Source organism: Ananas comosus, linkage group 2 (assembly GCF_001540865.1).
Source record: "Ananas comosus cultivar F153 linkage group 2, ASM154086v1, whole genome shotgun sequence".
Lineage (NCBI taxonomy): Eukaryota > Viridiplantae > Streptophyta > Magnoliopsida > Poales > Bromeliaceae > Ananas > Ananas comosus.
In genome coordinates this window covers 12125399-12152851 of record NC_033622.1, presented here as the reverse complement: position 1 = coordinate 12152851, position 27453 = coordinate 12125399, and the positions used below count along the sequence as shown (strand labels likewise).

The 27453-nt window shown below is 38.9% G+C and overlaps 6 protein-coding genes across 10 annotated transcripts; 3 read left to right on the top strand and 3 right to left on the bottom strand.

Moving 5' to 3' along the window:
• LOC109706941 (annexin D8-like) lies at positions 598-2306 on the top strand. 2 transcript variants are annotated; one of them, XM_020227964.1, is made up of 5 exons: positions 598-888; positions 1039-1263; positions 1411-1629; positions 1721-1810; positions 1911-2306. In XM_020227964.1, the coding sequence occupies exons 1-5, from the start codon at positions 790-792 to the stop codon at positions 2124-2126; spliced, it is 849 nt and encodes a 282-aa protein (XP_020083553.1). In that variant the 5' UTR covers positions 598-789; the 3' UTR covers positions 2127-2306. The 2 variants fall into 2 exon arrangements, with proteins under 2 accessions (XP_020083553.1, XP_020083552.1); XM_020227963.1 differs by having other exon boundaries at positions 598-944.
• LOC109706943 (transmembrane emp24 domain-containing protein p24delta4-like) lies at positions 2307-4671 on the bottom strand. The gene is made up of 4 exons (XM_020227971.1): positions 4394-4671; positions 3166-3375; positions 2698-2774; positions 2307-2599 (listed from the first exon to the last, which is right to left on the bottom strand). Exons 1-4 carry the CDS (start codon positions 4628-4630, stop codon positions 2455-2457), a joined length of 669 nt encoding a protein of 222 aa, XP_020083560.1. The 5' UTR covers positions 4631-4671; the 3' UTR covers positions 2307-2454.
• On the bottom strand, positions 6591-9587 carry LOC109706887 (GLABROUS1 enhancer-binding protein-like 2). Of its 3 annotated transcripts, none has more exons than XM_020227906.1 (2): positions 8571-9587; positions 6591-6931 (listed from the first exon to the last, which is right to left on the bottom strand). In XM_020227906.1, exon 1 carries the CDS (start codon positions 9459-9461, stop codon positions 8598-8600), a length of 864 nt encoding a protein of 287 aa, XP_020083495.1. In that variant the 5' UTR covers positions 9462-9587; the 3' UTR covers positions 6591-6931; positions 8571-8597. The 3 variants fall into 3 exon arrangements, with proteins under 3 accessions (XP_020083495.1, XP_020083496.1, XP_020083494.1); XM_020227907.1 differs by having other exon boundaries at positions 6591-6987; positions 8581-9587; XM_020227905.1 differs by having other exon boundaries at positions 8581-9587.
• Positions 12101-18788, top strand: LOC109726787 (transmembrane protein 50 homolog). 2 transcript variants are annotated; one of them, XM_020256583.1, is made up of 5 exons: positions 12101-12394; positions 12481-12577; positions 17168-17320; positions 17402-17479; positions 18629-18788. In XM_020256583.1, exons 1-4 carry the CDS (start codon positions 12256-12258, stop codon positions 17436-17438), a joined length of 426 nt encoding a protein of 141 aa, XP_020112172.1. In that variant the 5' UTR covers positions 12101-12255; the 3' UTR covers positions 17439-17479; positions 18629-18788. The 2 variants fall into 2 exon arrangements, with proteins under 2 accessions (XP_020112172.1, XP_020112167.1); XM_020256578.1 differs by lacking the exon at positions 18629-18788 and having other exon boundaries at positions 17402-17762.
• Positions 20066-25371, top strand: LOC109726779 (beta-1,3-galactosyltransferase 7-like). Its single transcript, XM_020256574.1, has 11 exons — positions 20066-20538; positions 20732-20828; positions 20912-20970; positions 21060-21265; positions 22431-22494; positions 23515-23587; positions 23695-23815; positions 23904-23991; positions 24080-24205; positions 24288-24397; positions 24762-25371. Exons 1-11 carry the CDS (start codon positions 20432-20434, stop codon positions 24908-24910), a joined length of 1200 nt encoding a protein of 399 aa, XP_020112163.1. The 5' UTR covers positions 20066-20431; the 3' UTR covers positions 24911-25371.
• LOC109726769 (aspartic proteinase nepenthesin-1-like) lies at positions 25832-27453 on the bottom strand. Its single transcript, XM_020256564.1, has one exon. It carries the CDS (start codon positions 27309-27311, stop codon positions 26001-26003), a length of 1311 nt encoding a protein of 436 aa, XP_020112153.1. The 5' UTR covers positions 27312-27453; the 3' UTR covers positions 25832-26000.

Genomic DNA, 27453 nt, shown 5'->3' with positions numbered 1-27453 from the left:
ATTAATAGAAAGATATATTTAAAAGGGCAAAATAGTAATTTTACAGAAATAACCGTTATTTTTAATAGTTCATTAACAAAATTTAACTCTAGAAGTATATTTGAAAACTTTAAAACCTTAATAAAAGATATTTTTAATATTAGCCTCGTAAGAGGGGTATATAAGCAAATGCCCCAAAATTTTAAAACCTAAAAAAAGGTACTGGACTGGAGGTTCAAAAAATTCTGCTCGGCCTGAAATGACCCGAATTTGCATGCGGGCCGGACTAGCCTCCTACCCGTTTCAGCCCAAAAAAAATGTGGGTCATGGCGGCCCAGAACTACTCACATTACATCATCCCTGGGTGTCATCTCAGTTGGTGGAAAAGCAGAGTAAAAGTCAGAAAGACTAAGAAAGTGGGGAATCAGACTCGGAGTCTACTAGGAACCCATGAAAGAATCCCATTAACAACGACAACTCAATTTATTAGGCACAAAAACCATTACTCCAAAAGGACACTTCCTCTCATTCAGTCCAAAAGTGTGCAGTGCTCACTTTCCAAATGTTCTCCATTTAGCTGCACTACCTTTCTCTTCCCCTCTCTCTTTGTTGGATCCAATCTTGTGGACCCAATGCTACAGCCTCTTCCTTGGCCTCCAAGCTACTACCAATAAATGGCAACCTGAGATTGCATATAGAGCTTTACCTCCTGATGCACACCCTCTCCATCTGTGGAGCTTGTTGTGAAAGCACTTCTCATGGCTTCTCATTCCTCTAGCCCAGAGTGCGAGAAAGCGTGCAGAAAAATACATGCATCGTGGAATCAACTTAACCACTTGGGTCTCGCTCTGGCTCTTCGAACCGCCGCCGACAGGCGGCGAATCAAGGAGACCTATAAAGCCATGTACGGTGAGGACCTCGTTGAACGCCTTCGCAGGAATCATATAAGCAATCCAAAGAATGAGGTGTTCATTAAACCCTCTTAGGCTATTTCACTTGTACTGTCCTGCCAGAGTTTATGCAGTTGTTGTTCTAAGCATCAAATTTTTTTTTTTTCAGATGTGCAACATACTGTACATGTGGATGCTCGAGCCGGCGGAACGCGACGCCATCGTGGCTAGGGATGCATTCGAATGCAGCGTCGTCAACCACAGAGCTCTCATTGAGATCTACACGAGACGGAAAACGAACCACCTCTTCTTCACCAAGCAAGCTTATTCAGCCCTGTGCAAGAGAAACCTGGACCAAGACATCATTGGTGAACAAAACAGTCCTTCTCAAAGGGTAATTTGAACTGGATTTATCTGAGTATAAATGCATACACACACATATATATATGCTTTCCATAGCTAGAAAAGATCAAATACATTCCTTGCAAGGGTCATTTGTTGATGAAATTTAATGCAGTTTTATGCTTGATAACAATAACAGATACTGGTCGCTTTGGCTGCCTCTCATAGGTCGCACCATGACGACGTTAGTCAACATATCGCAAAATGTGATGCCAAAAGATTGTATGATGCAGGAAAACGGCGAATGGGAATGGTAGACGAACCTGTGATCCTTGAGATGTTTAGTAAGAGGAGCATCCCACAGCTAAGTCTAGCATTCTCAAGCTATAAGCATATATATGGTCATGATTATACTAATGTAAGCACAAAAAAGACAATTAACTTAGCAATTTACTGTTCCTGAGATAGAACTCTCAGAAACATTGATCTCGACATATATATATCTACAGACACTTAAAAAAGATTGCTGCGGGGAATTTGAAGACACGCTGAGAATGGTTGTCAAATGCATCTACAATCCTGCAAAGTACTACTCCAAGGTACCTCTTTTTCTACCCAAAGCTAACAATTCACGTCAATTACCAATGATTCTCTACCCTTAATGGCTCTTTTTCTTTTTCCTTTTTGGGGTCTCTTAAGATGGTGGACACAAGCATGAAGGGGCCAGAAACTGATAACAGAGCATTGACTAGGGTTGTTTTGGGGAGCATAGAAGTGGGAATGGAAGAGGTGAAAACAATGTATGAGAAGGGGTATGGGAAGAAGCTGAAGGATGCTATTTGTGAGCTTCTTCCAGAAGATGATTACAGAGACTTCCTTGTGGCTTTGACGAATGGTCCCATTTCTATCCCGTAATTTTGCGGAATTAGAAGAAACTTATTATACTGTAAGAGACAGTGAGCTGATTGTGCAGTAATGATAGGAAGAGCAAAAGAGACAATTGCAAGTGTAAGATGCTATAGCTTAAAACACTTCGTTGTAACTGGGAGAAGTATTTAAATGCAAAATCATATATATCTGTTCTGCGAATAAGAATTGTTTGATGTACAGATAACAAAATTCTAAATAGCCTCAATTGTAACATACAATGATAGAGTAGCCAACGTTATCGAGATAAAAAGGAAATCTAAACAACATACAATGCTAGAGTAGTAGCCTACGTTATCGAGAAAAAAAAGAAAATCTAAATAAGTTTCTTCTTTTGAAAGAACCGCTGCAGGTGCCACAACTGCAAGACAGAAACTGCAATGCAAACACCGAGCGACAAAATACTGAACCACACAACCCTGGCATTGGTCCTCTCGCTCACTTCCCTCATCTCTGCTTCCCTGAAACCCAAAAACCAGACAAACAGTGATTCATGTTTTGCTGAAGAATTTGTCAGCAGAAAACCAAATCATGTAGGTGAAAATACAGGGTCGCTTACTTGGTTTTGAGGTACAACAAGTTATGATGGATGGCTTCAACAGCTGTTTCTAATTTCCTCAGCTCTAGCTCGACTCCCTAAATATTAAGCTCAAAATAATTTATGCACAAAAGATATAAACACACAAAGGAGAAAACGAATATTCCATGCATGCTAGATGAGGTTGGTTTGAAAAATGAAGACACAGTTTTGTTTTGGGATAAACTCTGCAGTTATAAACCTGAGAACCACTAAGTACTGTTTTTGCTTTAACATCATCAACATAAGCACAATGAATGCAGGGTAAACTGTAATGATGAGCAATGATCAAAATGGTTAATACGGGATAACACTATTCTATTGGTTGGCTAATATTGTTATTCCCAAATTATCCTAAAACAACTCAGTTCCCAGTTCGGCTATCGTCAATAAAGGGGATAAGTGATCCCCCATGTTGTTCGGAAAACAAACAGTGGTTAAGTGCCTCACCTCGATCTTCTCTTTCCTAGCAACAGAATCCCAGTCCTTTGCTGCAATCCCAATCTTCCAATCAAGATTAACACTCGTTGTCGTTACTTTTTCTGTGCTATCTTTCCAGAAACATGCCAGGTAGTTGCCAGCTTCTGTCGTTGTGAATGCAAATTGGCCTATTGTGGCATTTTCGTTGTGATGTAGAGTGTTTCCATATGGCGATGTAACCTGCAACCGAAAATGTAATAAATGTACGTTGATGTAGCATGACAGTTTCCAGCATGAATAGAACTATCAAGAAAGTAATCTACTAATCCGACAAGTAATTTAAAGAAAAACAAATTTATGCAGTGTAAGGTGATTATAAAAATAAAAAAAAAAATGACAAAATGAGCCAAAAGCAGATGAGACTCCAAGTAACTTTTCTTCATAACGAAGCTCCCACAACAAAAGCGATAATCTTTGCTATAGAAATTCTGAAAGTTCTATCAATGATTCTTAGAGCCAAAGTTGTTATTTTTAAAGGTCAAATATATTTAGAAATTAATTTAACAAATTTCACAGTTGATTTGCTTTTCTCCCAAAGCCATATCGAGCTTTTATTTCGATCCAGCTGATATCATATTTCAGCAAGAGTCTTTAATGGCCAACATACGAGAGTGTAATCTGTATTGCTCTACGCAAGTCGTAGTTAACGAATATGCCCAAAGAAATTAACAATTTCTTACAAAATTATAACTCAGCATACTTTTGCAAGCATTGGCACAATCCCACTTTACTCCTACTAGTTTTTACACAATTTTCACACAATCACGAAAAGGAGATTAGAGAATGCCCAAGTGGTATACTATAAGGTTCCCCGTCAGGTTCAAATAGCTCAAAAAAATTACCCTTTTCGCAGACTCTTCGAAAGTGCTTCGACCCAAGAATCCACAAATTTACTACAAATAATATGATTATTTTCGACTTCCTCAAACTAATTTGCACATGATAAAAATCAGAGAAAGCAATTTTCCGCTCAATTAAAAGTAGAAAAACAAAAAGGTGAAAAAGATCATTTTCAATCGAATTAATCAGCTCAAAAACTTCGATCCCCAAACCAAACACTCCCAAATATCAAAATTTCCCAAAACATCAGAAGAACAAAAGGCTAATCAATAACAGATTCCACAGCTCCCTTAAACTATCCAAACTCAAATCCCTGTTAATTAAACATAAATCAGAGAAAAAGGAGAGGGGGAGGGACCTTGACGGAGACGGTGGGGTGGCCGTGGGAGTAGTCCTGGGACATGACGGCGTAGTCGGCGAGGACGACGACGTTGGGCTGGATCTCCTCCGACACGCACTTCACCCCCGTCGCCGGCAGGTCCAGCCACACCGCCCCCACTCCCCACGCCGACCACAGTGCCGCCACCGCCACCGCCACCGCCGCCGGCGCCGCCGCTCCAGCTCTCCGCCGCCGCATCGCCGCGCCGGGGCTCATCTCTCCTCGTCTCTCCCTCGCGAGCCCAACGCGACAGGAACAAACTATCTCTCTCTCTCTCTCTCTCTCTCTCTCTCTCTCTAAAACGCGACATAAGCAATCCCTTCTCTCGGATTTTTTTTTTTCTAAAAAATAATTCTTAAAAAAATTCTTATTGGCCCAAGTTACACACTCTCTCTTTTCCTATCAGAGTTAAAAAGAGTAGGTGATTCATCCTTTTCTAATTATTTTTAAACTCTGACTTTGATGAAATAAAAATATTTGACTAAATAAAATTTTTAATGAGGGCCGTTAGAAGGTCGGTTGCACCATTTTTTGTAGCGTTGCTCCATTGCGTTGCACTATTATTTCTGTTGTGGGGCGTGCAGTTTTTGTCATTTAGCTTCAGAAATTTTATTAGTAAAACCGAACAGCAAACAGTAAGGCCGACGAATAGGGCGGCGGATGTGGTCCGGGTTTTAATAAATGAGCGAGATTGCGTAAGGCGGAAGCGGCGCATTTAATGAGCGTCAGACCGTAGGGCAGGATAGTATTCGTATGTCAAGAAATACGCGGGAGGCTATTATATACAGAGGGCATTTTGGTCAGGCGGCGAAAAATGCGGACCGAATCTGCAAAACTAAAAAAGGTGGCTTGATTTTGCAAAAGTCCAAAATAAGTAAATTTTTTATGCAAATTGGCCTAAAATTTTTGCAAAGTTATTTAGTAAATTATAAACTTTGAAAAAAAAAAATTTCCTCTCTCACCATTAATATCATAATGTGTGATTAGCCCGCATGATAGAGGTATCAAAATGTACGAAGAACCCACGTTGTACTACACAATTCTAAAGCAGTCCTTTTTTCCTTGTTTGTTTTTGACAATTTTGACTATTTAGAGTCGGGAGAAACAATTTTGGTCTTCGCAGTAGATAGTTTTAAAGTGATCACTAGTTAATCTAATAGTTGTAACTAAAACAATAGGTTTGGGGGAAGTGGAGTCTTAAAAATAAGAGTTCGACCCTCGTGACTTCTTTTTAGACTACAACGGTCTAAATTTTGAAGTGCTATCAAGCCTACAAGGTTCATAGCAAGATTACCTCTCCTTTAGTTAAGAAAGAAAATGGTTAAAACATATCAGCTTAACGCGAAGTATAGATTATTTTGAATCCCTTATACGACCTCTTAAATTTCTTATTTTACCATCTAATTCTCCAATTTGTTTAATTTGAATTAGTCGATGTCAAACTTTAAAATTTGAATGCGCCATAAATCTATATAAATTTAGTTAGTATACATGGTGAAACTCCTACAATTACAGATTTATTAAAGTAAATAATTAAATTAATTTTAAAATTATAATATCGTTGACCGACTCAAATCAAATAAATTGAAAATTTTAGATAACAAAATCAAAATTTTAAAAAATTAAATAATCAATTCAGAATTATTGAATTATTAATAATTCAGATAAATTCGGTATATTTTTACCCCCCAAAAATGATAGGGACTGAACCTCTCTTTAGCAATTAGATTTGGATCCACGAGTATCTATCAATCCTTCAACTAGCCTTCCATTATAAGGTTGTTGCATGCAAGATTATAGAGCCTTACAACTTTTCCAAAAGGAGAACAAATACAGCTTCAAATCGACTCTCTACAGAGATATAATACCTGTTATTATGAGCTCTACTAAAAATACACCTCCAAAATAAAATATATATGTTACATATTTTTCATCCAAATATCATCATTCTTCTATTTATCACATTAATTTTCTTTTTTATAACAACCCGTTAGAATTTTTGTGAACAACAGGATGGAGAAGTATGATCTACACCTCTTTTTTGAGTGTATAAATAGAATTTCCCAATTATTATTGTTTATACAATGGAATTGTGATAATATCACGAACATAAAATCCTACCATAAGAACAATAACATGAGAACTAAATTTTGACGACGACCAGGCTAAGAAATCATGGAAATCAAACAAAATAGCAACGGAAATCAAGCGAAGTATATACAAGTAATAAGACTCATGGCTGTGGATGCCCATTTGCGACTGCATCTGTGCAAAAGCAAAGTACAGAGAAGAACAGAATATCGCGAGACAAAAGCATCTTGATGAACCAATGTTAGTGACATAATCAAAAGGTTCCACCTAAATCATTCAGATGTATTTACAGAAACATTAACTTAATCTACATAATGTAGAGCATTCTAGCATGCGCTTCAATCATAGTCGCGTCAACAGGAGGGGCGAGAAGATGCTGATCTGCTACAATTTGTCGATCGGTTAACATATGCTGGCCAGCCGGACCTGTTGCGTCAAAATTGGTAAAATACTACGAGGTAGATCTTTTGTTATGAAGGGAGCTGCTAAAAGAAAATAACAGCATGATAACAACATGAAAAAAATTTCAATCCAGTGAAACAAAATTAACAACTGCAGAATTGAACATATGCAGCTCTTTACAAAATTAAAAAGGATGAACAGATGAAAATAACTCAATCTGTTACTTATGCAAAAGGTGAAAACAATGTGACTGTTGGATAGAAATTATTTAACCTAAAACTAAGGTGAAAACAATGCTACTGTTGGATAGAAATTATTTAACCTAAAATTCCTTGCAATAGAGAAAATAATCTCTTCAACTACTTTTCAAGGAAAAAATATCTATCTACATGAATTCGAAATAATTCCTAATAGATCAAAATTTTCTATACAAATAATTGGACAGGCAACAAAATATTAGGTAGAGAATAATCGCTTTAACTTTCTATTCAACAACTCAGCTGTATTCTTGCAGATTATTATTTAAGAGGTCTATCCAAACTACTAAGTATACCAGTTTATAAATTTGATGATGAACATAAAGAACTGTACCAAACATAGTGGAATTCTTTAATTGCTTGTCGAACAAATGCTTAGATATTAAACTCCCAAAACAGCATTAATATCATCATGAATAGATGTCCTCTGATGTACTTTAATAAATTACAAATAAGTATTGCTCAAGATGCATTTATTAGAATGGCATTCACCATAGTTTAGCCTCAAAACTAAAAGTGCTTTCAAACAGCTTCTAATTTTGATTTGTCAATAGCAAATTATTGCTTTAGTTCTTATTTCATCATAGAGTTCCACCTTGTACTCTCGTAGATAATGTTACTTGAGAATCCTTGAAACTTTTCCAAAATGCTAAAGAAGAAATATACAGAATTCAAATAATAATAATAGACTTTGTTTACAAAACCTTGTCAAAAAAGCCTTTGTGCTTTATGGTACCTTTAAAACAGAGAAAAATCCACCTTTCATGATGTTGTGCATAAAAGAGATTGGCAACAATTAAAGAAATACCGTTAGAAATTGAACAATATCGACCCCTATAAGCCACTTTCCACCTATTTGAACCAATACTCAGAATCTAAGCCTTCTTCGAGCCAATTATTACCATCTGGGAACTCGAACATTTCGAGCATAATTTAGAGGGTCAAATTACGCTCATCTATATACCACTGCTATTGTTGTTAGTCTCGTTGAACTAGCTATGCTCTTGCATCAGAGCCCCCCATCGGTGTGCAACATGTTCTCACTATGATGACCGGCATAGCAATCCTTGGCTAAGACAAGCTAAACTATATGTTAAAATGAGGACAAGAACCACATTTGCTGTTGCGCAGTAGGTGCTATTTGAACGTCGGAATAAGTAATATGGTTTTACTGCTATGGGTTTTCTAGCAATTGCAATTAGTAGTTCACTGCTCGAGGAGCTCAATTATTCTTGATATGCAGGATAATCGGTGCCGTATCTACCGTGATCTAACATATACTGAAAAAATTGAGTTGCTTAATCCTTGTCACTCGCTTTGTAAACACCTTTTCATACCAAATGCGGGTTAATCAAACAAGCAGAGAATGCTAGATTAGATGACACACACCAAAGGAGGGTCCTTACGGTTGGTTACCTGAAGAAGATCCGAAACTACGATCTCTTCATGGTTTCAATCAGCAACGCGTAGATCTCCTTAGAGATTTCGAGCTGCCTCATTTGCAACCTCAGCTCAGCCTCGCACTGCTTCCTCCACTTAACGTCCATCACCTTCGCCTCCGACGGATCGGCCCGCTTCAAACCCTTGCGGAGCGACGACCCCGACAAGAAGCACCCGTTGCTCCTCCAATAATCGCCCAACGCTTCCTTTAAGAACGGGAACGCATCAGCCCCGTCGTCGGCGTCTTCCTCCTCCGCCCAATCGCTCGCCTCCGCGGGGCCGTCCCCTTCGGGCGCGTCGTCCCCGCCCTCCTCCGCCTCCGCGCCCCAGATCTCGGCGCAGAGGTCGTGGACGAGGTGCTCGTGGGGGCCGCCGCGGGGGTCGGCGGTGGTGTGGAGGAACTTGCTCTTGAGGCGCTTGAGCTTGTAGTAGACCCTGTCGCGGTTGAGGTGGGGGCTCAGCGAGCCCTTGACGGAGTCGAAGAACTCGCCCATGACGGGGAGCCGCGGGACGGAGCCCGTGCGGGCGCGGAACGCGGCGGCGCCCGTGAGGAGCGCCACCTCGTCGGCCTCCGTCCACGGCTTCAGCGCCGCGGCCGCCGAGCGCTCCCCCGCCGCGTCGGGGAACTCCCGGGGCTTCCGCTTGCGGTCGCTCTTCCTCGCCGGCGCCGCCGCCGCCGCCATCGATGCGGCGGAGAAGGGTACGAGGGCGGAGGAGAGCGAGGGTTTGGGGCGGTTGCGGGACTTGGGTTTAGAGAATTTGGAGGTTCGCCGCTTCTTGGGCCTAGGGTTTGGGGACTTGTCGGGGGATTTGGGGTCGACGTCGAGGGAGTTGGAGTTGGGGCCCTCGGAGGACATGTTTCTCGTTACCTCGTTAGGGTTTGCGTTGGATCGAGATTGGAGGGGAGAGAGGAGGAGGAGGACGGGAGAGTGGTGGTGAAGGAGACGGAGCGCGCGGAGGGGCGAGAGAGTAATTATGCTGTGTTGACTNAATAAAAAGACATGGCATGAAGGTGATAATACACTTTAAATAAGAGTATATTAAAATAAAAAAATGCAAATTTTATCAACCATTGTGTATTTGTAACGGTTCGTGCTCTTCATTTATTTTTAATTGAGAAAACTTTAAATGTCACCTTTTTTAATTTTGCATTTTTTTATTTTAATATACTCTTATTTAAAGTGTATTATCACCTTCATGCCATGTCTTTTTATTTTTCCTCTTTTTGTTGACCCCCCTATTAATTTTTTTCGTTAAATTAATAATAAATTTAAAATTAAAAAGTACTAAAGTGAATATTAAATAAACTATAAATGCGATATCTGAAATTTTTTTTTTATATAATTTAACGAAATATTAACAAAGGGGCCAACAAAAAAATAAAAAAAAATAATAGGGCATTAAATTGATACACTTTAAACTATAGAATATTAAAGAAAAAAAAACGAAATAACATGAATGATATTTAAAATTTACCTTTTTTTTTAACTCAGTTTACTGTTTGTGCTAGATTTTGGCTAATCAAAATTAAGACTTGGGTTAAGATCAGATTTTAAAGTTTAGGCCTCAAATAATTTAGCGCTTATCTTAGCTCATCAAAATCAGGCCGAAACTCGACCCAACCACTAAAATAAGAGGGAATTAAAAAAAAAAAAAGAGTCCGCGCATGAGATTATTTTATTCACCATTTATATAATTTTAAAATCCATAAAATTTTCTATGGATCCAAAACTCCACCTCCTTAAATGTATGAATCTATGTGCACGCATTAGTATATTAGCATACATAGCAAATTACATAGTATGATAGTACTTACTAAATATTATTATATAATATTTACTATCGAGAGTGGATCTAAATAAACATGGAAATATCAGGTTTAGGTTAGATCAAACTTCAGTTTTTTAATGAAAAATGCTACTTATAGTCTTATACTGTTGTACATTCCATATAAGATGTATCTTTCGCACCCTTAGCATTCAAGTGTCTACAAAAGTTTTAAAAAATTTTAGTAAAACTTAAAAAAGAATAAATAAGACAAATGGCTAAATTCTAGCACTACAAAGTCTAAGATGTAAATTTTACTCTTATATTATGAGCGTATTTATTTCGTCCTTTTCTTCACTAAGAAATCGAAATAGGAATGAATGATTTCGTCTATGTGTGGAATGACAATCTTCCAAACACACTTTTTTTCCATTTTGGGTGAAACGAATATTTGTTTTGAAAATATCTTAATTATTTTTATATTTTAATTTGAAATTAAATTTAAATTTTTACCTTTATTTTTAATTAAAATATGAGTTTAAATCAAAAATTAAACTTTTTATTACAGATTTTTAATTAAATTTAAATTTAAATTTAAATTTAATCAAAGTATTTTGAATTTGATCTATGAATTTAAATTTGAATTCAAATTTATATATTTAAAATTTAAATAATTTTAAGTTTGAATTTGAATAAAATTGTAAATACTTTGAATGGCAAACTCAATTTATAATTTTAGAAATATTTATATTTACAATTTTGGCTTATCATTTCAAACATTTGATGCAAATTTTGAATATTTAAGTTTTATTTTGAATTTAAATTAGATAATTAATTCTTTATTGAGCTAAGAATTTAGTTTTAAATCTAAATTTAATTTTTATAATTTAATTTAATTTTTATTTTAATTATATTTGGATAACTAAACTTTTTCCATCCCAGTTAAAGAGAGAAGACAATAATATATAATATATAATATATATTATTATTCTAACTAAATATATTAAAAGATTTGAGTAGGTTTTGTATGCTAACAGAAGCACGAAGGCTTCCGTGCTTCTAAACCGTTTTTTACTATGAAACTTCCAAATTGACGATCAACTTTATTAAACTTGATCTAGCTTATTTGAACTATCTAGAAAATAATTTTTGCGATTTTTTGATATCATTTATCTAGTGATTGAAATGACTCAAAATCAACCGTTGAAAATAAAAATCTCACAAAAAGTTATGATGTAGTACTAAAATTTTCGATTAGAGATATTAATTTTGTCGTATATAGTATAAAAAATTTTCTATTTAAATTGCGTTTGATTTGAAAACTACTACACCATTAAACTTGTAAACGGTATACATCAACCATTACAAATTATTGATTTTAAACCCTTTCGATCGCTAGGTAGATAATATCAAAAAAGCGCAAAATTTATTTTATAGATAGTTCAAATGTACTAGATCAAGTCTAACGGAGCCGATCGCCGATTCGAAAACTCTATCATCGAAAACGACTTAAAAGCACAGAGATCTCCGTTCTTCTAATAGCATACAAAACCTACTTAGAACATTTTACCATTTTATTTTGATTTTGGTTTGTTTGGAGCCAATATCGGGCTAAAGCCCATTAAATGTTTTGGGCCTGATTGTCAACACACTAACAGTTCGACAATAAAACTCTCTAGCTTTTCTATATATATTTAAATAAAAAAAATATTTTTTAAAAAATCTTTAGATTCTCGCTTGCGTTTTCTCGTCGATTTCCATCGACTCCGCTCCTAATCAACAGAGACGAACGAGTAAGAGAGAAAGAGAGAGAGAAAGGGGAGTCGAAAGGAAGAAGACGACGCCGTCGACGACGACGACGACGACGACGACGACGACGACGCCATGGACAACAACCTCTCGCTGATGTGGGAGATCATGGGCCCCGGCATCGCCGGCGCCGTGTTCGGCGCCGGGTGGTGGTTCTGGGTCGACGCAGTCGTGTGTAGCGCCGTTAAGGTCTCCTTCCTCCACTACCTCCCGGGTAATCTCCTCCTTTCCCCCTTCTAATCTGAGGATTCCCCAATGTGTATTTCGTACTATTAGGGTTTCTAAGTGTGTAATTCGCAGGGATCTTCGCCTCTCTCGCGGCGCTCATGTTCAATTGCGTCAGCAGGGACGATGTTAGCTACGGTTCCTACTCCCCCTATGATGATACGGAGTGGAGGTTTGATTCTTTTGATTCAATTTCTGAATTTGCTCTTTTGATTTAGATTGGAGAATTTGTGCATTTGATTGCTTTGTGCTTTTCACTATCTGAATTGGGTGTTTCGGCAGCTCCGAATCTCTTGAAGTGATCAGATAGGATGCAAATGTAGATGTTGCCTTTTTTTTCCCGAAGAAATTCTGATCCTTGTTAATTAGCTAAAAGGAGTAATTTTAAAACGCTTTTCAATCCAAGTAACAAGTAAAGAAAAGAAAATCAAGATAAGGGAGGACAGGAAGTACAAGTGAGGCTTTGAAAGGCCATTTTCAGTGGTTTCATATACCATCGCCTTGTCCTGGTGAAGCTGCGACTGCCCTTGGGGCATATGACCCTCCTTCCCACGAAGAAAGCTGTATAGAGAAGTTCTCCCTTCAATTTCTTTTCTTCCTTTCCCTGATGGATTGGATTTGAGTGCATAAATAAAGTAAAAAGATTTCACAAAAGGAGGAAACCACTTGCTTTACTACTACCTCCACTCAGGGATTGCGAACAAATGAAAGCGACGAGCATCAGGGGAACCAGATTCATTATGACGTCTGTTGAAACCAGCCGCAATGTACCACGCTGTGAGCAAGCCGCGGGTCTGAGCCACAGGAGCAGGAAGGAATTCAATTTGAGGGTATCCCTCTTCTTGGTGGGTCGGTGTGTTGGTGTGTTTGTTAGGCGTAGCGGTGGGCCTCTGGTTTAGGTAGGTCGCTAGGCAAATAGATGCTATTCCGATCGATAGCACCGATAGGTGTCCTTGCTTCTTTTGACCCCACCTATAGCTTGTGGGAAACCTGACAACTTGCCCCATTAGTGAGAGGGAATGAATTTCCGTTCTCTTAGAGGTCTTGTTTAGAGCCTCAAATCTTGCTCGTTAAGGAGCTTTCACCCTCACGTCAATCGTTGAGACCCGCATGTGTGTTCACACCTGCGCATAATCCTAGGTCTCCCTGTTTCGTCATCTGGCTTATGTTCTTCATGTACTAGCCCATCTCCAGCTGACACCACTGGACTGATCTCATCTACTTGAAAATTTGTGTGCTCTTTCTTGTTGCTTGCTATGCTATAACTGTTGGCAATATACCAAAAGCATTACAACAAAAGCTTTGTAATGCCACCCGGCTCGAACCATGAACTGGAGGGAGGACCATCAAAATGTAATGCATTGCTCAACAGAGTCAGCTGCTTCTTCTATTCTTTTCCCTGGCACAGCTGGGCTATCCTGGACTTGAGACCTGAAGAAAAAAAAAGTCCTCTTTATTGTTGTGTGGATGTTCCTGTGGGAAAGAGGCCATCTGGTTTTGCCACTAAGTAATACAGAATTGTTTAAGGCGGGTAATGAAACATGAAGGCAACATTAGGGGAACAAGAGTAATATGAAGTTGTTTAGCGTGTGTAAACAACAAGCATGAAATCAACATAAGGGGAATGGAAGTGCTACACTATGGCAAGTAAGTCATATGAATGATTCGATTAATGGGTTCAAGTTGCTGCTCGACTAGGTTGAAAGAATATTTTGGATGATTTGTGTTGCTAAACTTGTTCCAGAATATCTTTAACATACCGACCGTCCCCAGCGCAAGTGGCAAAAGGGCTTGGTGGTTGGTACCCGAGACCCAAGTTCGAATCCTAGTTGATTCAGCTAAGTTTATTTCTAAATGAAATAAACGAAGCGGGTAGCGTGCTACCTATCTCTCAAAAAAAAAAAGAATATCTTTTTCATCATCTGATTTTATTCTTTTTGCAATTGGATGATTAATGTTGATATAGTGCCAACATGCTGGAGTATTGTTAAGTACTGCTTAGAACTGTTGCAGCAAGCTGATTTCACAGCTGATCGAACTGCTAAGAATGCCTATGTGACTATTGTGATGTTATTTGATATTTTTATGCTCCAGATTTGTTGTAGCAAAGGACATTGAGAGTAATGGATTTGAGGTAAGAAGACCTTTTTATTGGCGTTTGTCCCAGAACAATATGATTTCCTTTCTATGTGATAGAGAGCAGACTCAATGGGAGAAGTTCTCTTTTTTTTTGTGCTTTTTAATCGGTCTTTCCATACCAATTATGATTAATTTTAGCCAGTATAGGTCTCATGTTACCTGAATGCCTAAATATTTAGCAATTCTTCGAAGGTGATTGTTTTTGATACTTGGACATATGGGATGAAACTTTTTATGGTGTCAAAATTTAATGTGCTAATAACTCTACTAGATATTTTAATGGAATTTGGTTCTGTTTCACAACCATAAGATGAATTGTTCCCGAGCATTTGGACGTAATAGTATTAATAATTCTTAGTATTTTATTTTTAGCTTAGTTTTCTGATGCCAGAATTACCACCTAACTATTGGCTGGTGGTGAGATGGTCTATTGCCAAGGGTTGCTTAGGCTACATGATGACATTGCTTTACGTTTATTAGAACCTTTAGTTGCTTTATATCTCATCCCATGTACTTGAAAAGGCATGAATGATGAGTGATGATTCAATCTGTTGTTTTCTGGCCCTTCCGTTCACTGTTGTAGAATTGCTACTGACTTAGCACAAAGTGCCGGTATTATCTATTTTATCTCATATTGTAGAAAATTGCTGCATACAGGATACTGTATTTTGATGGCGTCGGTGGACTCCGCCTTGTGCTTAGGGGTTAATCCCCTAAAGTGCAGGAAGTGAACAAATTATGGTCCCTTGGTAACTATTTGGTTTTTGCCTTGTTACTAAGTCAGTGACTTGTCTATTGTCCTTGCTTCCTAGTCCTGTTTACTTGGTAAACTTGGAATTCCTGTTATGTGGTGCATAATGGATTTTATCTGGCCCATGTGGACCATCCTGTGTCTGAGGTATCGGAATTTTATCGTGCAAAGCAGCAACAACTGTGAATGCATTTGTATGTGCACAAATTTGGAACTTGGGATTTGAGCATTAGAAATGCTGCATTAGGGAATTTGGTTACTTGATTGAAGTTTACTTCTGTGCCTTTGACCTTGTAATGGCTGTCCCAGCAGATGAGAAGAAAGGTGAGACGACTATTTTGCTCGATAGTTTCAAAAGTAAAAAGGGTTTTCCCATAGTGGAGGGTGGGTTTTAATTAGTTTGCATTTCTGTTCAGCCTCTGTTAGAATGTCCTGGTTTTTGCAGGTTTGCCAGAATTTGGGCAGTTCATCAGAGGTTTAAATAGTTGGTGGTGTTTTCTGCCTCAGACACTATGTTTTGTTTATGCAGTTTCTGGCTCACATGGATTTTAGTTGAAAAATCTCAAACAAAAGAGCAGAAGGATTGCGGGAAATCTAAACAGCTATAGAAAGATAACTTTCAGTATGATTTGATATATTGTTTTTATCCGATACTGAGATGTTTCAGTTGGACTCTAGTTTCCGAGTGGCATGCCTGAAACCAGAATGTTCATATTTAATTTGAGATTTACCAGAGTTTGTTGGTGTTCATGAAATTGATGGGGGGAATATATTTCTTTATTAGCTTGCATATGGAACGAAACATACGATATTATATATGTGGCAGGCAGGAAGATATTCATCATACAGCAGCTTCGGTTCTTTAATACTTTTGTGCAAAATATTTCATGCTTAGAATGTAATTCTTGCCTTTTTCCTAGTTTTAAGGCTAAACTTGTGACACCCATAACCGAGCTAAAGTATTTTGGACTGGTTGATTTGGCTGAACAGATTCTCAGGTCTAAAATATCCAGTTAATCGAGCTGCCGGGGTCGACAATAGGTGACCCCCTAGGAAGCGGGATGTGACTACGGTATCAGAGCAGGTCGGTTAGCCGGAAGTTAGCCGGAAGTGTGAGACAAAGTTTCACATTGCCTGGCGATCTTAGGCTGTGTGTGATTGAGCTTGGCGATCTTGAGTTGTGTGTAATTGAGCCTAGGGAGAATGTCAGGGCGTCAGGGCGTAAAAGCAGGGGAGTCTGTGACACTTCAGATTAGAGAATAGTCCCACATGGGATAGCCAAGGGCATAGTGTGGGGTATATAAGATTGGGTAGCCTAAACCTAATAATCGGGCTCAAGTATTTTGGGCCGGTGGGTTTGGCCCAGCAGGTCAGTTAGCCGGAAGTTAGCCGGAAGTGTGAGACAAAGTTTCACATTGCCTGGCGATCTTAGGCTGTGTGTGATTGAGCTTGGCGATCTTGAGTTGTGTGTAATTGAGCCTAGGGAGAATGTCAGGGCGTGAGGGCGTAAAAGCAGGGGAGTCTGTGACACTTCAGATTAGAGAATAGTCCCACATGGGATAGCCAAGGGCATAGTGTGGGGTATATAAGATTGGGTAGCCTAAACCTAATAATCGGGCTCAAGTATTTTGGGCCGGTGGGTTTGGCCCAGCAGGTCATCAGGTCTAGAATACTCAGTTAATTGAACCATGGGCTCAATGATGGGTGAACCCCTGGGAAGCGGGATGTGAGAAAACTAGCCTCCATTCGTGTGTGTGTGTGTGTGTGTGTGTGTGCTTGTGTGACTATATTTTGATTTTTAAACTTGTGCTTTGGTGTAGAGATATTGTTAAACCTGTATCTTGTTGTAACGCAAATTCTTTGAAATCACAGGGTGAAGCTTTGGCTCTTTGTGGCGTACGTTGTGTCTTTTGTCTCTTTAGCCGGGGCTGTGGGTTTATTAATACAGGATGCACTAACAGACAAGGGTCCCTCTGTTTGGACTGGAGTTGCTGGCGTCCTGCAATGCGTCTTTGTGCTAATAAGGTATTTCTACATGAATTTCAATATTTTCATGCATCCCTCTTTGGGGATATTTTTATTCATGGACTTCAATCCTTCTTGCAGTGGGTTGATATATTGGACTTGCCATTCTGAAGATTGAATTGAAGGGTTCTCTCTCGTTGCCAAAATGGAAGTTTAAAGGTGAATCCATTATAAACTTTGTCAGGGGCACAAATGAAGTGATCACTATAGCGTGTGATTTGTTTTATCATTTCGTTTCTTTATGAGCGTGAATAGCTGTTCTGTAAATGAAAGAGGTGCCGTGTTGATAACTTAGCATGCAAAGTGCTTCTTTGAAACTCTATCTTAACTCCATTGTAGATTAGCAGATAGTTTCCGACATAATCGCCCTGTGTATTTGTGGATATGAAGGATTGCAATGCTTTCACTTAATTATTGTTTTGGTTTTCGTATTTTATTTGAAGTTTTGTAGTTTTTGCTCCTAGAGATGATAGATTTTGCTTCGAGGGACCCAAAATTTGGATGAACTTTTATGTTTGGTGGGATTATTGCCAAGGTTGTCCAATCATAGGAAAATATGCCATAGAATGGTGAATTAAGAGACTCCTTTTTGTTTTTCGTCATATTGTTTGTTGCTGTAAAACTAAATTAGTAGTGACATTACGAATCAGACAAATGGAACTTCGTCGGATGTGTGCTTGCCTTATGTTGGTTCTTTGCTCATTAATTTTATTATTTCTTGTGAGCGGAAGATGCTATGCATGTGTGTCCCTTGTTCTCTTCTTTGTTCGCTAGAAATTAAATAAACCTTTAATCAACTTGTTTTAAGAGGGGTCATCTTTTATCTGTCTTTATATAACTTAAATGCCATTCTCTCTCCTTGGTCCTAGTCTCCTAAGCTGTTTGCTGTAAAGCCATGTAATGTGGTACTGCTACCTCTTTTGAATGCGACCTGAGCCCAAGAATTCAGAAATTATTTTTTGGGAGAAAAATAACTGTGTGAAAGGACCTCGAAATTTTACATAATATGTAAAAGAATTTGTGCAGGAGCTGTGATTTCTATAGGTGATTGATGTGGTGCCCACCTTGATCTATTCATCACACCCTCCCATGAATGAATGTAAATTGATCTCATATTTTATTTATATGCACTAAAATAGTCACGGGTGCAAATATATAGTATTATTCAGTACCTATTCTCCTGTAATGATAAGTTATCAGATTATCAGATCTGATTTTGGGGATTTGAATCCCACAACTTCTGTGGAACTATGTAAACAGCAGCTGTGTTCTGGGGATTTACTTCTTACTTCTTTGATTTTTTTTCAGGTTAAATGGGGTTCATCGACAGCCATAGCCATGTGAGCAGCACGTATGACATATCTGAATCTTTCATACTCTTTTTTATCTTATTTGATTAAAATATTTCAAGGTTGCCTTCCATTGGTTGAATCTAAATTGCTTTAAATCTCAACTTTTATCCTTCAAATCAATACTTAAATGAGAGATGTCAAATTATTATGAACTTTTGCTTATACTTAATGACTCTCATTCCGTAGAATATCTACTTAACACCATGATTAGGCTTACATAATGGGTCAGCTAATTGAGTCACCCCAACCTTTGAACATTCTCGGTCAAACCAAAATTTTGAACATTCCCCTGAGGAGACCTTAGTAAACTTCTCTACCAACCATTCTCGTTTGAATGATCTATTAATTAAAAAGTGCAATACTACTAATAATATATAGTACATGGAACCCATTTCCAACTCAAAATAAATGCACAAACAAATATACTATGTAAAATAATAATCTCGTACACCGAGACATCAGGATCTGGATTAATCCAAGCTAAGTACTGAGAATTATCAAAATAATAGTTTCTGTTTCTTTCAGTATCTCAAGACATGCCTAGTTATCTTAAATGAGACAATGAAAAATGCATATATTGAATAAGACATTGAGATGAAAACTATGACTACAACATGTTTTTTGCTTTTATAAAGCTCTTTACTTCTAAGAAACCGTATTCAAATGTTCGATAAATAGAAAATTTATACCCTGATAAGCGATAACCGTGAACTGCACGAAACTTCTAGCTCCAATTTTCAAACATTTATTATACCCTACGGTCCCTACCTGAGAGGTCAAAAACTGCTACTAATTATTCAAATATTTTTAAAATTATTGCCTGCAACCGGTTTATTTTTTTGTACCTCATACACTGTGTCTGTATTCATATTTGATGATCAATATTTTCAAACTAGATATAAGTAGTCTAAAAAATTAACGAAATATAAAGAACCATTATTCAATTGGTAAGACACCGATATTCAAACTCTACACCTTTAAATATATAATTTTTCGAATACTATAAAACATAATTAGCAAGCTAAATTTGAATTTTGAAACCTCTTCTGTAAAGTTTTGTACGTGTGCACGACATGTACTTGTGCACCAGGTGCAGAGAGAAATTTTTACACGAAACCTCTCTGAAAAATAGATAATAATAAATAAATAAATAAACAGCACTAATTTCTCACCCAATTATTAAACCTGCGTAACGCAATGCGTTTCCAACCAAACAAAAGGAAGAAAAAAAAAAAAGAAGAAAATTTAAGATCCATTAATTAGTATTAATTAATTAATTAATAAATATAACCTCTCCCTAAGACTACATAACCGCGTCGCCGACCCTCCCCTCTCTCTCTCTCTCTCTCTCTCTCTCTCTCTCTCTCTCTCCTCGCACGAACCATTTCACGCGCCGCGTGGGACCAACCCAGAGTGGGGCCCCACCGCACCATACCTCGGTCTCTTCTCCTCCGCCTCCTCCTTCCTCCCAACGCTGTGCGGTAATTGGACCGGTGCGGTAACCCTAGCGCGAGCCGTCCCACCACCTCACCCCACCCCTTCCAAAAAAGCCGTCTCCTTTGACGCACTTTGGTATTCCTCTTCGCCATCCTCATCAACTTCCTCGTCGTCTCCTCGCGCGTCTACGCGCATTTCTTAAAGCTTAAGGTGGGGTCTCGGATCGCGCCTTGACAACGAAGGAGAGGAGTGGAGAGGAGAGGAGAGGAGAGGAGAGGGGGAAGGGGAACGAAGAAGAGGGGAGGAAGAAGCTCAGTTATCGATGAAGGGACGGAGTAGTAGTAGTAGTAGCGAGAAGAAGATCTCGGCGAGATGGATACTCATCCTCTGCGTCTTCAGCTTCGGCCTCGGAATGTTGTTCACAGATAGGTTGGTTTCTTTTGCACACGCAAAAAAAAAAAAAAAAATCGATCTTTTGCTGTTTTTGGTCGTCCTGTAAGAGATTTGGGATCTGGGTTAGCCTAAAAATTGCAACTTCTGCTTGATTTTGGGAGATTGATTCAATTTGGTGTTTCTTTTTTGCGTGGATTATTCGTGATTTTTGGGGTTTTTTGAGTGGCAGGTTCTGGAATGTGCCTGATTCCAATAATCAGATTGTTACCAGGCGGCGGCAAGAACAGGAGCTGCAGATCATCTCCGAGGATTGCGCCACCAAAAGGGTTAGTTTTGATTCTAAAATGCAAGTATTTAATTTTTTTTTAATGTTGGTATCGTCTAAATTGGTATCTCCTTTGAATTTTAGAAGCTTGGTAAAGATGAAGATATAATGGGGGAGGTGACGAGGACCCACGAGGCCATACAGTGAGTTGATGAATCTTAATCCGTGTTCTTTGAAGAATTGTGAGATCTTTTAGTTCTTGTACTAAACTTGGTAAATATGATGTTATCAGATCTTTGGATAAGACCATCTCGACCCTACAGATGGAGCTGGCCGCCAAGCGGAGCTCGCAGGAGCTGCTTGGCGGCGGCGGCGGTTCGCCGTCGACTTCAGCCCCTGATAAGCAGAGGAAGAAGGCTTTTGTTGTGATTGGGATCAATACCGCGTTCAGTAGCAGGAAGAGGCGCGATTCCGTTAGAGAGACCTGGATACCACAAGGTATTATATTTTGTTAGCCCTCTTTTGAAATATGGAGATTTGTTTATTCAGTCATCTTTGTTTATTCTTGCTATATCTCTAGATGAAGTGGCATTTAAAACTTGCTATACTGCTAATAACTGAAGTTCACATATCAGAATTCTTTAGGGGGATCTGTAGATTCTGCTTAATTACTTTGACACAGTTTTAAAGATTGAGATAGTTATGGTGATGAGTAATTAATGATATTATGCGGTTCTTTAAAGTTCAGCAGAGACTTGCTTGAAATCTAAATTTTATTCTGTGTAAATAGACCATGATCTTTAATGCTTCCTAGAAGATTGTAGATTAGATGCTTGTTTAATGAAATATGGGACCAATATATTGTGCCATCATTTCGAACATCATCTTTCACAGCTAATTGAATGCTATGGTACAACCAGAAGTTATTTTCTCTGATTCACATTTTTAGAGTCACTTCACTTGTTATTTATTACTAGATGCCTCATTCTATGGTTTATTTGTTTGGCGCGGCTTTTTATATTTATCTATGTACAAGCTTCTCACTTTTATGCTTTAATACCATCAGGCCAAACTGTTAGACAGAGATCTTTTGCCTATGCATACTGTTACTTTCTTGTGATCGAGTAATTATTGTGTGCTTTTATGCACATCTTGACAGTCGCTAACATATTCAGCCTTCATGAATTTTGAGTTGTATTATGACTTGAGCTCATTTTTCTTCTTTTAGATCTTTACCTCTGTTCTTGCACGGTTCTTGAAATGTGCGATGCTCTTTATTAGTTACTGCCATAATATCTGAAGTTGCTTCAACTCTTGAAGGAATCTGTAGATGTCTCTATGCAGATTGAGATTGTTGTTCATGGTTGTCATGATTTAGTAAAGCTGTTGAGAGAAGCAGTAGCTGTTTTTCAATATCAGCTTCCTCTGCAGCTAAAGCGGAAGCTTGAAATTGTAGCTATTGCTTCTCCAGGTCTAGAAGCCAGGCCAAAGAAGCACAATTTAAATTCACTAGCAATAACATTTTTAGTTTGGGAGATGATAAGAGAGCATTACTTCCTAACTACCTAATAGATATTTTCATCTTTGTAATCAACGCCTTTCCTGCTGTTCTTTTGTTAAGATTAATTAATTTGTTTTTGTTACTTGTTTTCAATTCAATTAGGTGAAAAACTCCAGCAATTGGAACAGCAGAAGGGAATCGTCGTTCGGTTTATGATTGGCCACAGGTAGTCTACTATGTATTCTATTACTTTCCTAACTTCAGTCCTGGGAGATTCTATAGCCACAAATTCCCATGTATATATTTTCACTGCAAATACATTGTCTTAACAGGAGTTCCTTGTCTATTTTATGTTTTTGTCTAGTGTTCGACTAGCCGTTATCAGTGCTTCAGCGTCAAGTTAGCTTTTTCTATTTTTCTTTTCTCATTCATTCCCTTTTTCCTGGTGACCACCTCGTATGCGAGTTATGCTCATCAGTTCACTTGGAATATAATATATTCTTCAGTTTGTATTTCACATCAGCATGTTTTGTTCTTGGACCATCTCTAAGAAGCTTTAGAATAACACAACTCATAGCATGGTATTAGAGTGTGAGGCATGTGTACAAATCACTCGTGATTTCAACTGTCATCAATTTATCACATTCCTCCTGAGGATTGCTGCTGTACATTTTTATTCTATGCTAAAATGGTATCATTGTGCAAATAATCAATGTCATGCATACATGAGGTTAGGACATGGCTTGTCCATATGGATCTTACGACCAGTTCTTTGATTGAAACTGCGACATTATTTGCTATTCAACATGTTAAACATTTTAGATCTTTTATCTTACAAGGTATTCTGGAATGGGCTGAGAATGAAAAGAGAAATGATATTTCTTTAACAGGATGCAGTGCTCAATGTTGAGCTTTAAGGGGAGATGGGAAATATTGTAGCTGACTCAGTTAATTGCGATTGAATAACCCTCTCATTGTTCTGTTATTACTATCGTTTGCTGACTAGATTTTGCCAAAATAGAGGTTAACTCTGGAGAGGGATTCATCTTGTAAACCTTCAATTAGGACATAAAGGCTCCATTTTTCGTTTTTTTGGTCATTTGTGGAAGTGTTAAATGTGTTGCTTGTTTGTCTTATTATCACATTCTTTTCACTGTAGCTAGGCTATGCAATTGGCATATAAAAGAAGCAATGCTTGACTTGTTACTGAAAGACTAACCCATAATCTTGCACTGCTGTTTTACAGTGCTACATCAAATAGTATCCTAGACAAGGCTATAGACTCTGAAGATGCTCAGCATCGTGACTTTCTTAGGCTGGTATGGTGTTTTACTTCACAACATTCAATTAAATCACATCTCGGTGCTTCTCACAAATAAAGCAATTACTAACTTTTCTTCCCTTATCAATCAATTCATTCTTATAGGACCATGTTGAAGGGTACCATGAATTATCAGCAAAGACGAAAATATTTTTCTCCACAGCTGTTGCCATATGGGATGCTGAATTTTATGTCAAGGTCGATGATGATGTCCACGTGAACCTAGGTGCTATTTTGGTGTTTCTTCTGTTATAGTTCCTCTTGAGAAAGTTGAAAGAATATTATTTGATGACATTATAACCATTATAATGCAGGCATGCTAGCTACAACTCTCGCTCGACATAGATCGAAACCAAGAACCTACATAGGTTGTATGAAGTCTGGGCCAGTTCTTTCTGATAAGTAAATTTCTACCACTTTTCCTACAGAGTGTTATCGCATCAGTAATGTACAGTATATACTTATATGAAATTCTCTGTGATTTCTATAGGAATGTTAAGTACCATGAGCCTGAATATTGGAAATTTGGAGAGGAAGGAAACAAGTACTTCCGCCATGCTACGGGGCAGATATATGCTGTCTCAAAGGATTTGGCCACCTACATCTCGATCAACCAGTAAGATTATGATAGTGGTGATACATATTGTTTGTGCTTAATATATATAAAATGATTTTGATTAACTTAATCCCATCTGCAGGCCTATACTACATAAATATGCGAATGAAGATGTATCCTTAGGTTCATGGTTTATTGGGCTGGAAGTCGAACATATTGATGAGAGGAACATGTGCTGTGGAACTCCCCCAGGTTGGTTCGCTTATTTGACCTGATTTCAATCACATTATCGGGATTTCAATTTTAAAAATTTATTATTCGAAGTTTTTCCTGCATAACAATGAACCTCCCATTAGCCTATCATCCGGAAAAAAGTATGCCATGCAAACATCATCGGTAGGGCTCTCTAACGGGGCAAGCGTTTTGAGATTTCATTTTCGATAATGATGCAGACACGGTGTTGCTTTAGATGGTAGAGTAGGGGTTTAGGGACAGAAACGCCGAATTAAATGCTCTGAGAAAGTAATTGAAACTGGGATAAAATTTCGGGGAATAAAATTGTAATTAATTATTCTTAGTATCATACTTATCATTTGTTCTTTAAATTTTTATGCAGATTGTGAGTGGAAATCACAGGCAGGAAATGTTTGCATCGCCTCGTTCGACTGGAGCTGCAGTGGGATCTGCAACTCAGTAGATAGAATAAAGGATGTACATTCCCGGTGTGGCGAGGGAGATGGCGCTGTTTGGAGTGCTTTATTCTAACTACACTTCATTTTCCAGTTAATGACAAAGTTAAAGTGCTTTCTTGGTGACTAATTGATTCGAGTGCGCAACTGTGAAAGCATCTGAAAAAGAAAGCACAGATAGGGAGGAGTACTCTTTGAAGTTTAAGGCGAATGCGATGAGAACGATACAACAAAACGAGGCCAACACTAGGAAGATGGTCTAATGTTCAGAGTATAAGTAGGTCTGAGATAGTTGTTAAGACATGAAAAAACATTACAGAATTCTTTTTTTAAAAAAAGAAGAAAATTCTTATGAATTTTTTACCCTCTTTTTTATATGGGATTTTCGGAGGGAAGAAAAAGGAGGTGGACTGTGAAGTGGCAGGTTGTTGGTGAGATTTACTGCTGATGTGCATTTGGGGGAAGCTTCATCCTATGAAGTACAGCTTAATTATTTCAAATTGATTTATTATTTAAAAGTTTTGAAATTTTGTTTAATGAGTCTTTAATTAATTAATTAATTAATTAATCGCATCTTTCTTTTTTGTGTTCTGTTCTTTTTTTCCTAATATTCTTTTGGGATAATATGGAATATGCACAACTGAGGATATGTAGTCATAGTCTGAGTGATGTGTTATCCTGAGTTTTAACAGATGATTTGGACAAAACACCAATAAAAGAATAGTTTTATTATTATTATTATTATTTTTATGCTTCACCCCTTAATAACTTTTTTCCTGGGCAAAGAAAAATATGGAAAAACAACACAATCTAGAAGTTGATATCTGATTTCAAAAAAGAGAGTAAACATAGCGGAGTCAAAGGTCTAAAGTTTGCATTATTATATAATATAATAATATTCTAAAATTCTTATAAGAAACTAAATAGGACAACTTTTTCAATGTTACAGGCCCAAAATAGACCTTCTGAATAATACATCTCAAAGAATTCAAATATATATTCAAAAATCCCAGTTTATTAAATAATTGTTATCTTAATGTTACATGTCAACTGCAAATTAAAATCCAAAGTAACCCTAGAGACTCTCCTCACCAATTCATAAAGCCCACATAAACAAAAAGACTACAACTGCATTAATCTACTACCGCAATTTCGTAAGATCCAAATCACACGAGATCACACTGAGCAGGAACAAAGGACAAGAGGTTATTCTCCAGATCATAGAGCATCTGCATATTCTGCTGCTGAAAATTCCCTATGACCGACCCATCACTGCTCCCCAGCATCGCCAGGCACAAGTTCCCGGTGGCGATATCGATCGCCATGTAGTTCTCCTGCGGCAGCTGCATGTCGGCGCCGCCGCCGAAGTGGAACACGAGCTTCGGGATCACGGCGGTCACGAACGGCGGCGACGGGAGCGCAAAGCACACGTCGAGCCCGATCGCGGTGTCGTTCACCGCCTGCAGCTTCACCTGCGAAAGAAACGCCTCCCTCACTAAGGCGTACGCCGCATCCTGCAGGTACGTGATCGACGTGCCGGAATCAATAAACACGCCTCCGGAGCCGTCGGGGTTCAGAGCAAACACCGACGGCGGTATCGGGAGTCGAGTGGCCCCGACCGTTACGCCGGTGAGGTTTACGAAGAAGAACGATGGCTGAGCCGGGCTTATAACGAAGGGCGTGCTCTGCACCGGCCCGTATTTCGTATTGTTAGCGAGTTTTGCTTGCGCGCCAAAAAAGAGAGTGCTTGAATTTGATGCAAGAAAGGAAGTGAAGCAGTAAGAGAACTTTTTCGCATGCAGTTGGTTGACGAGCGATAAGGGCCCGCGCCCGAACCCGACCATACCCGACCCGTTCGACAGCGAGCCTTCGTTGAGGCTCCCGCACCCGAAAGCGATGCTGGGGACAGTAACTTTTGTACCGTTGGCGGTTCCGAAGGTGAGGGTCTCCGCCGCGAGGTACCCGGCGGTGGCGGCGGCGTCGCCATAGCTGTAGAAATAGACGCAGGAGTTTTGGTAGCACAGTGGCCCGGGGAGCGCCTGGCACAGCGGGTCAGCGCAGGCGACGGCGGAGGAGGTGGACGATTTCGTGGGGTCATAGTACGGCGTCGGCTGCTCGATGCATAGAATGCAGGAGCTGCATTGAGTCCAGATGAGGTCGCTGCCGGTATCAAGAATCCCAGAAAACGGGTGCGGGGGCGTGCCGATCCCCACGTCCATGAGGAACTCCCCCTCGCTCGGGCGGACTGGTATGATCGGCGCCCCCGCGGTCGATTTGGGCACCACTACTGCCGGCCTCGACAGTAACGCTGCCGCCCGTATCTTGCTCCGGAGCACGGCCCGACGCAGGAGCTCCGACTTATTGAAATGGCCCCCGGCGTCGACATGGGTTAACTCTATTCGGAAAGAAACAGATGCAGAAACTGCCACCAGAAAAGCAAGCAGCAGCAGCAAGAGCAAGCTCAAAAGTTTTGCCATTTTGGAATATAGCTCAAACCAAGCGCTTAGTGAGTGAATTAGAAACTAGATTTGATTACAGATATAGCAGTTACAAAGGGAAAAAAATAAAAAATATAATAAACACATTCATGGGGATGTACGTAGAGAGTATGGGATAAAG

What these genes read in the sequence shown, in the direction of transcription:
- LOC109706941 (XM_020227963.1), top strand. Translation starts at nt 738, where the DNA reads ATGGCTTCTCATTCCTCTAGCCCAGAGTGCGAGAAAGCGTGCAGAAAA. An exon ending in ATGGTCATGATTATACTAAT is followed by an intron (nt 1,630 to 1,720) that starts GTAAGCACAAAA and finishes ATATATCTACAG; the next exon opens with ACACTTAAAAAAGATTGCTG. An exon ending in CTGCAAAGTACTACTCCAAG is followed by an intron (nt 1,811 to 1,910) that starts GTACCTCTTTTT and finishes GGGTCTCTTAAG; the next exon opens with ATGGTGGACACAAGCATGAA.
- LOC109706943 (XM_020227971.1), bottom strand. Translation starts at nt 4,630, where the DNA reads ATGAGCCCCGGCGCGGCGATGCGGCGGCGGAGAGCTGGAGCGGCGGCG. An exon ending in ACCCCACCGTCTCCGTCAAG is followed by an intron (nt 3,376 to 4,393) that starts GTCCCTCCCCCT and finishes TTTCGGTTGCAG; the next exon opens with GTTACATCGCCATATGGAAA. An exon ending in TTGTTGTACCTCAAAACCAA is followed by an intron (nt 2,600 to 2,697) that starts GTAAGCGACCCT and finishes TTTGGGTTTCAG; the next exon opens with GGAAGCAGAGATGAGGGAAG.
- LOC109706887 (XM_020227906.1), bottom strand. Translation starts at nt 9,461, where the DNA reads ATGTCCTCCGAGGGCCCCAACTCCAACTCCCTCGACGTCGACCCCAAA.
- LOC109726787 (XM_020256583.1), top strand. Translation starts at nt 12,256, where the DNA reads ATGGACAACAACCTCTCGCTGATGTGGGAGATCATGGGCCCCGGCATC. An exon ending in TATGATGATACGGAGTGGAG is followed by an intron (nt 12,578 to 17,167) that starts GTTTGATTCTTT and finishes TTGAAATCACAG; the next exon opens with GGTGAAGCTTTGGCTCTTTG. An exon ending in TGCGTCTTTGTGCTAATAAG is followed by an intron (nt 17,321 to 17,401) that starts GTATTTCTACAT and finishes TCCTTCTTGCAG; the next exon opens with TGGGTTGATATATTGGACTT.
- LOC109726779 (XM_020256574.1), top strand. Translation starts at nt 20,432, where the DNA reads ATGAAGGGACGGAGTAGTAGTAGTAGTAGCGAGAAGAAGATCTCGGCG. An exon ending in AGAGACCTGGATACCACAAG is followed by an intron (nt 21,266 to 22,430) that starts GTATTATATTTT and finishes CAATTCAATTAG; the next exon opens with GTGAAAAACTCCAGCAATTG. An exon ending in CGGTTTATGATTGGCCACAG is followed by an intron (nt 22,495 to 23,514) that starts GTAGTCTACTAT and finishes GCTGTTTTACAG; the next exon opens with TGCTACATCAAATAGTATCC.
- LOC109726769 (XM_020256564.1), bottom strand. Translation starts at nt 27,311, where the DNA reads ATGGCAAAACTTTTGAGCTTGCTCTTGCTGCTGCTGCTTGCTTTTCTG.